General features: G+C 28.1%; 1 protein-coding gene across 2 annotated transcripts in view; it reads left to right on the forward strand.

Moving 5' to 3' along the window:
* Positions 1-5,758, forward strand: part of LOC108574721 (transitional endoplasmic reticulum ATPase TER94) — a 6,598-nt gene extending 840 nt beyond the window's left edge. Inside the window, exons 2-13 of one of the 2 annotated variants that reach the window (XM_017937355.1) lie at positions 264-620; positions 2,463-2,655; positions 2,730-2,964; positions 3,027-3,160; positions 3,245-3,493; positions 3,568-3,732; positions 3,806-3,928; positions 4,017-4,229; positions 4,297-4,605; positions 4,680-4,841; positions 5,216-5,370; positions 5,518-5,758. In XM_017937355.1, the coding sequence (XP_017792844.1) occupies positions 264-620; positions 2,463-2,655; positions 2,730-2,964; positions 3,027-3,160; positions 3,245-3,493; positions 3,568-3,732; positions 3,806-3,928; positions 4,017-4,229; positions 4,297-4,605; positions 4,680-4,841; positions 5,216-5,370; positions 5,518-5,608 (2,386 nt within the window). In that variant the 3' untranslated portion in view covers positions 5,609-5,758. The remainder of the gene's footprint in view (positions 1-263; positions 621-2,462; positions 2,656-2,729; positions 2,965-3,026; positions 3,161-3,244; positions 3,494-3,567; positions 3,733-3,805; positions 3,929-4,016; positions 4,230-4,296; positions 4,606-4,679; positions 4,842-5,215; positions 5,371-5,517) is intronic. The other variant, XM_017937363.1, reaches the window with a different exon arrangement.
* Positions 5,759-7,228: the final 1,470 nt, after the last annotated feature.

Here is a 7,228-nt window from a genome sequence, read left to right on the forward strand (position 1 = left end):
CGATAATAGTTATTTATATTATTAAATGTTAAATATATGATAATAATTTATATGTACATTATCAATTGAAAAATATTCTATAATATGTAATAGTCAGCATGCTAATCTGTATAAATATGATACACGTGTTAAAGTATTAAATTATTTGTGCAAGATATTGTTCAAGAAATTTCACATTTTTTGCTTATCAATATTATCTACATTTTATTTATTTACTTTCATTATTTTATTCAAATTAATTAAATGTTTTATTGTTATAACAGTGAAGATTTGACAACAGCAATCCTTCGAAAGAAGGATAAGCCAAACAGATTATTAGTAGATGAAGCTACTGCTGATGACAATTCTGTTGTGGCTCTTTCACAAGCGAAGATGGATGAGTTACAACTTTTCAGAGGAGATACAGTATTATTGAAAGGAAAAAGGCGCAAAGAAACTGTTTGCATTGTTCTTTCTGATAATTCATGTCCCAATGAAAAAATTCGCATGAACCGTGTTATAAGAAATAACTTACATGTACGCTTAAGTGATGTTGTTTCTGTACAAGCATGTCCAGAAGTTAAATATGGAAAACGCATTCATGTACTACCAATGGACGATACAATAAGTGGTCTTACAGGGTAAATTAATAGTTTTTTTAAAAATATGAATTATTAACTTTTTTCTATCAAAGCATGTTTTTTTAATAATTTTAATACTATCTTTTACATTTGTAATTTATAAACAAATTGAATTTTCCAGTTATGATTATTTTATTATTCTTTCAGTTTTATTACACTTTGCTGTTTCATATTTAATATATTTGACTATCTAAAAACATGCATTCCATAGATTTATCGATACTTTTTAATATACAAAATGTAATTTATACTTATTTTATAAATAACTTTACTATATTTTCAGCTTATGATAAATGACTACATACACATATGTGTTCAATTGATATTCAGGATAAAATTAAATGAATGTTTCTTTTATTCAATTTAAAATAAAAATATACATACAGATCTTTCAAATGTTTCAGACACTGCACGATGTTGTAAAAATAATTTACATTCAGAATTTATCAATTGGAGTAAAAATATTAAAAAAATTAATTGTATTGTTTGTTATTGAGTTAGAAAAGTTTGTGATGTAATTTATTATGATAAACTGTAGAGTATATTTAAGCCTTTTACTTCATTCATTTTATTAAATTCAATTTTTTCTTGTTTCAAATATGACTTTAACAGTTAACAATATTCTTAAAGATTATTCAAGAGAAACATAAAGAGTGCAAATATTTCTGTATTAAGGACATTTTATACATTCATATACATATATCTTTAGACATATGTCTTTATTCTACCATGATGTTCTTTTGTTACTATGTAACATGAAACAAAAATTATTTACGAACTTATTAGGCAGGCTATACTTCCTTCCTTCTTTAGTATTACTATTTGAACTGTCAGAGAGATTATAATATAACATTTATAGTATTGTCAGCACATTTCTTAATAATATGTTTTTATGGTCATTTTTTTTTGTTTCTTCTGAAACTTCTACTTTTCAAAATTTTCTATCTTCAGATTACAATATGTTGACATTAGGTAATTGGAATAACACATTGTGTTACATGTCCTTCAATTTCTTTTTTTGTTTTTTATAGGAATATAGGAAAGAAGATATCAAATTTAATTCAAAAAAGTATCAGTGACTGTGAAATTTAGAAAGAAAAAAAATCTTGAGTATTATTTGAAAGGATTATTTTGTATTAAAAAATGGGATTCAGGGCTATAGGATAGACAGTCCTCACAAAATTAAGTAAAAAATGCTTGATAAACATTGGTGAAAAAGTCAACCTGAACAGAATTAGGAATTTTATTTTACATGTTAGTAATGCAAGTGACTTACCTACTTATGTTTATTGTATGTTTTACAAGCATAAGAGAATGTAGTGAATTCTAGATGTCTATCAAATGTTTCAAGGTGGATCAAACATTTTTGGAAGGGTTTGCAATATTATAACATGAGGATGTGAGGTATATGCAAACATGGAAAGAGAGCAAATAGAATATCTTTTATAAACATCAAAGTAAGAATATGGTGGGATATTACTTCGTTTTCACTTTGTATGTGATGAATAAGAGAAGAAAAATTTCTTACATCACTAATATCAGAAATTACTTCTAACATTGGCAGTGTTAACTATTTGACTTATGTTTATTAAGTATTGTTTTTTACAGCTTGGTAACTATTATCTACCCTATAAGTCCTGCACCTTTATTTAAAAGCACCTTCTGTGCGCTCTTCATAGCAAAGGGGGTAAAAAATATTTATATTTAAACTCGATAATTCACATTATACTACTGCTATTTTATTGTTTTTAATCGTTTATTAAACATTAGTTCTCCTTAGGCATACATAAAGATTATTTCATTTTTTATAGTGTTCATAAAATAATTCATCTTTTGTTACAGAAACTTATTTGAAGTTTACTTAAAACCGTACTTCCTGGAAGCATATCGTCCTGTTCATAAAGATGATAACTTTATTGTACGCGGTGGTATGCGTGTTGTAGAATTTAAAGTAGTGGAAACAGACCCTGGGCCGTTTTGTATTGTAGCTCCTGATACAGTTATTCATTGTGAAGGTGATGCTATTAAGAGGGAGGTTAGTTAGGTATAATTCTTCAATAACTTTTGATTTGTATGTATTGCAATACAAATGTGTTTAAACAATTGTAGGAGGAAGAAGAAGCATTAAATGCTGTAGGTTATGATGATATTGGTGGTGTTCGTAAACAATTAGCTCAAATTAAAGAAATGGTAGAATTACCTTTAAGGCATCCATCTTTATTTAAAGCTATTGGAGTTAAGCCACCTCGCGGTATTCTTTTATATGGCCCACCAGGCACGGGAAAAACTCTTATTGCTCGTGCTGTTGCAAATGAAACTGGAGCATTCTTCTTTCTTATTAATGGTATGTTCACTTTTAGCCTATTATTTTACTTCAAAATATTACTCAATCTTTTATATCAAAAGGTCCTGAAATTATGAGTAAACTTGCTGGAGAATCAGAAAGTAATTTAAGAAAAGCATTTGAAGAAGCAGAAAAGAATTCACCAGCTATAATTTTCATCGACGAACTTGATGCTATTGCTCCAAAAAGAGAAAAGGTTTATATTAATTATTTTACTGTGTTAATTTTATTTTATTAATTTATAATTGTTTGCACAATTAATGTTACGTTTTTAAATTAGACTCATGGAGAAGTAGAGAGACGCATAGTGTCTCAACTGTTAACATTAATGGATGGTATGAAACAAAGTGCCCATGTTATTGTAATGGCTGCTACTAATCGACCTAATAGCATTGATCCAGCATTACGTCGCTTTGGACGTTTTGATAAAGAAATTGATATTGGAATACCTGATGCCACTGGCCGATTGGAAATTTTAAGAATTCATACAAAAAATATGAAGCTTGCAGATGATGTCGAATTAGAAGAGGTTTATATAGATAATTTTAAAGTTATTCGAGCGCTAATTTTAACAATGTTTAATAAATTATTGCAATTATTTAGATCGCAGCAGAAACACATGGGCATGTGGGAGCTGATTTAGCTTCATTGTGCTCTGAAGCAGCATTGCAACAAATTCGTGAAAAAATGGATCTCATCGACTTAGAAGAAGAACACATAGACGCTGAAGTTTTATCTTCCCTTGCTGTTACCATGGATAATTTCAAAGTAAATAATATATCTATATTCAATTTCAATTTAAATTCACAAACTTATAAATAATGTTACATTTGTAATTTAGTTTGCCATGACTAAGAGTAGTCCAAGTGCTCTACGAGAAACTATTGTTGAAGTTCCAAATGTTACATGGGATGATATTGGAGGTTTACAAAATGTTAAATTGGAATTGCAGGAATTAGTACAGGTAAGAAAATGATTAGGTAAATATTAAATGAATATTACATTTATGCAAATAAATCATAAAGTAACTAGTTTCTTTTTATATTACATAGTATCCAGTTGAACATCCAGATAAATTCTTGAAATTCGGTATGCAACCATCAAGAGGTGTATTATTCTATGGGCCACCTGGCTGCGGTAAAACTTTATTGGCTAAAGCAATAGCTAATGAATGTCAAGCAAATTTTATTTCTGTGAAGGGTCCAGAATTGTTAACAATGTGGTTTGGTGAATCTGAAGCTAATGTCAGAGATGTTTTCGATAAAGTAAGTGGTCTGAATGCAAAAAAAAAATAAGGAACAACTATTTCATTTGTTGTTATTAAACTTGTAGGCAAGAGCTGCAGCTCCTTGTGTATTATTCTTTGATGAACTTGATTCTATTGCCAAATCTCGTGGAGGTACGATAGGGGATGCTGGCGGAGCAGCAGACCGTGTAATTAATCAAATTTTAACAGAAATGGATGGTATGGGTGCGAAAAAAAATGTTTTTATTATTGGAGCCACTAATCGTCCTGATATTATTGATCCCGCTATTCTTCGACCTGGTAGGTTAGATCAATTGATTTATATACCATTGCCAGATGAAAAGTCTCGAGAAGCAATTTTCAGAGCCAACCTTCGAAAATCACCTGTAGCGAAGGTAAAGAAAATTAAATTAGCTGTTGCTAACACATATTGCTAATAATATGCGTATTGATAATATTTATATTACAGGATGTAGATTTAAGCTATATAGCTAAAGTAACGCACGGCTTTTCGGGTGCCGATATAACAGAAATTTGTCAACGTGCATGTAAACTTGCTATTAGACAAAGTATTGAAACTGAAATTCGAAGAGAAAAAGAACGTGCTGGTAATCCATCTGCATCTATGGATGTAAGTACTGCATCCTCAACATTATATCTGCATTTTATTTTGAAAAATCATATGATCATATAGTAGTTGACATTTAGAAGTAAAAAGTCTATTTTTATAACAAAATAGACAATTTTTATGTAAAAAGGCATTGACAAACTATTAGAAAGATATAAAACATTGTCAGAGACAATAATAACCGTTATATCTCAAATGAATATGAAAGTAAGCATATTTTAACGTAAGCCAAATAAAAAAAGGCACAAAAAAAAGTGAAAACACTGACAAGCTTAAAAAATTTTAAAAAGATGAGAAGGGATGGATGTGGGGGGGGGGGGGGTCTTTGTTTGTGTTTATTAAGTTGATGCTTATTATTTCGATATATCTTGTTAAAGATGGATGAAGATGATCCTGTACCAGAAATAACTAGAGCTCACTTCGAGGAAGCAATGAGGTTTGCGCGACGTTCAGTGTCTGATAACGATATTCGAAAATATGAAATGTTCGCACAGACGCTTCAGCAATCACGTGGATTTGGCAGTAATTTCAGGTAAAAAAAAAAATAAATGTTATTTATCCGGGTCTTTTCTTAATACTCCCACGTAATATTTTTTTTATACAAATTACTACTTTATTTAATATATCAGTATATGTTTAATTTATGGAAATACATAAGCTAAATTTAAAATCTTCGTAGATTTCCACAAAGTGGAGCAAGTGGCGCTCAAGACACAACACAAGGTGATCAAACCTTCCAAGATGATGGAGATGATGATCTTTACAGCTAAATCTTCTTGTTTGTGTACCTCATTACAGTGAGCATGCGACAAAAGGGCCTGTCTATTCTACAAAAAATACTTTGTGTCTTTAAACACAAATTTTACAGAAAAATAATTCTAAGAAATTGATAATACAAAAATACATAAATCTAATACAATACCGCTATTCTGTGTAAGTATATGCAATTTTACGTATATAATTAGGGTAAATTTTAATTAAACTAAACTAAGGATATCAAGATTTAATAAAAAAGAGAAACTTTTTTTTATATTAGGATTAAACAAAAAAAATGTAAATTTGTGCAAATCGCATCATATTACTAAACATATACATTTATTTAAAAACAAAAAATATTTAATTTCATTCCATGTGTATAAATGAAAAACGAGTAAAATTTTAAAATAAATAATTTCAATGAAATATAATTCATTAGTTACTATCTTGTGTGTGCACAAACTGCCCTAATATAATACGTCATTTGTATATACATTATATAGAATTATATGAATGTTTCATTGTTCATAAGTTTTTCTATGTAATTTTATATTTGAGTTACTTACATAAAAATGTAATTCTGTAACAGTGTTATAATTTTTTTCAACTTTAATTAAAGATAGACTCTTTTGCTACGTTGTCACTGTATTTAATTATATTTTATTGTTCACACTCTGAGATTACAGTAATGTGAGAATTTATGCAATGTCAGTGAAATTATTGGAACTGGTGATGTGTACTGGTGAATTTGCAGTCTGCTTGTAGTAGTAAATTTACTTACAAATTACCAAAGAATTTTTTAAAACCTTTCATTTTAGAATAAAGTGTTAAAATTATTCATTTTTATCGTATTCCTTATAACTTCATAAGTATTTGAACTTTTAAATTAAGCAATTTACATTTCTAGACGTAATTAATTAATCGTTTTATTTGAAGTATACTTTTAAATTATACATTTATTATAATACAGTATAAAACTATTGATAGGTAGAGTTAGTTATTATTAATTTATTTATACAGCACTTACAAATCTTGGTACAAGTTATGAAATACAATGTTTTTTATTATAAACAACTTAAGTTTTCAGCTATACATTTTTCTACGAATGTTTATTAGAATATTTACATAGATATTGAGGGTTAAAATAATTAAACGAAACTGAACCATTTCTTAAATGATACCTGGCATATTAAGATATTTGTCAGGTAGATTGACTTACATAAGGTAACTTTTTATTTAATTTCGCATTGTTTTATTTTCATATTTGTAATTTATAAGTACATTCACATACTACTATTGTAAAATTTTCCAGCCTTTGTTAGTTCTTTAATCGAATTACAAAGATGCATTTCTATAAAACATGAAAGTAAAAATCGAATTAAATACATGTTATACAATGAATAAAGAATATTGTAGTGGAATAATAGTTTATTGTATCAAAATTTATTATTACGTTCGATGATACCATTGTTCTATGAGGCATAACATTTAAAAAAATTGAATGTTTTCACAACTCAAGATTATGTTCCTTTATTCGATTCAATATTGTAATTATATTGATTCGCAAAAAGTTTTATATGCAATTTTCTATATTCCAAAATTTATTATATATGCATATGTACACTGGTTTTTAA

Source organism: Habropoda laboriosa, unplaced genomic scaffold (genome assembly GCF_001263275.1).
Source record: "Habropoda laboriosa isolate 0110345459 unplaced genomic scaffold, ASM126327v1 scaffold11, whole genome shotgun sequence".
NCBI classification, from domain to species: Eukaryota; Metazoa; Arthropoda; class Insecta; order Hymenoptera; family Apidae; genus Habropoda; species Habropoda laboriosa.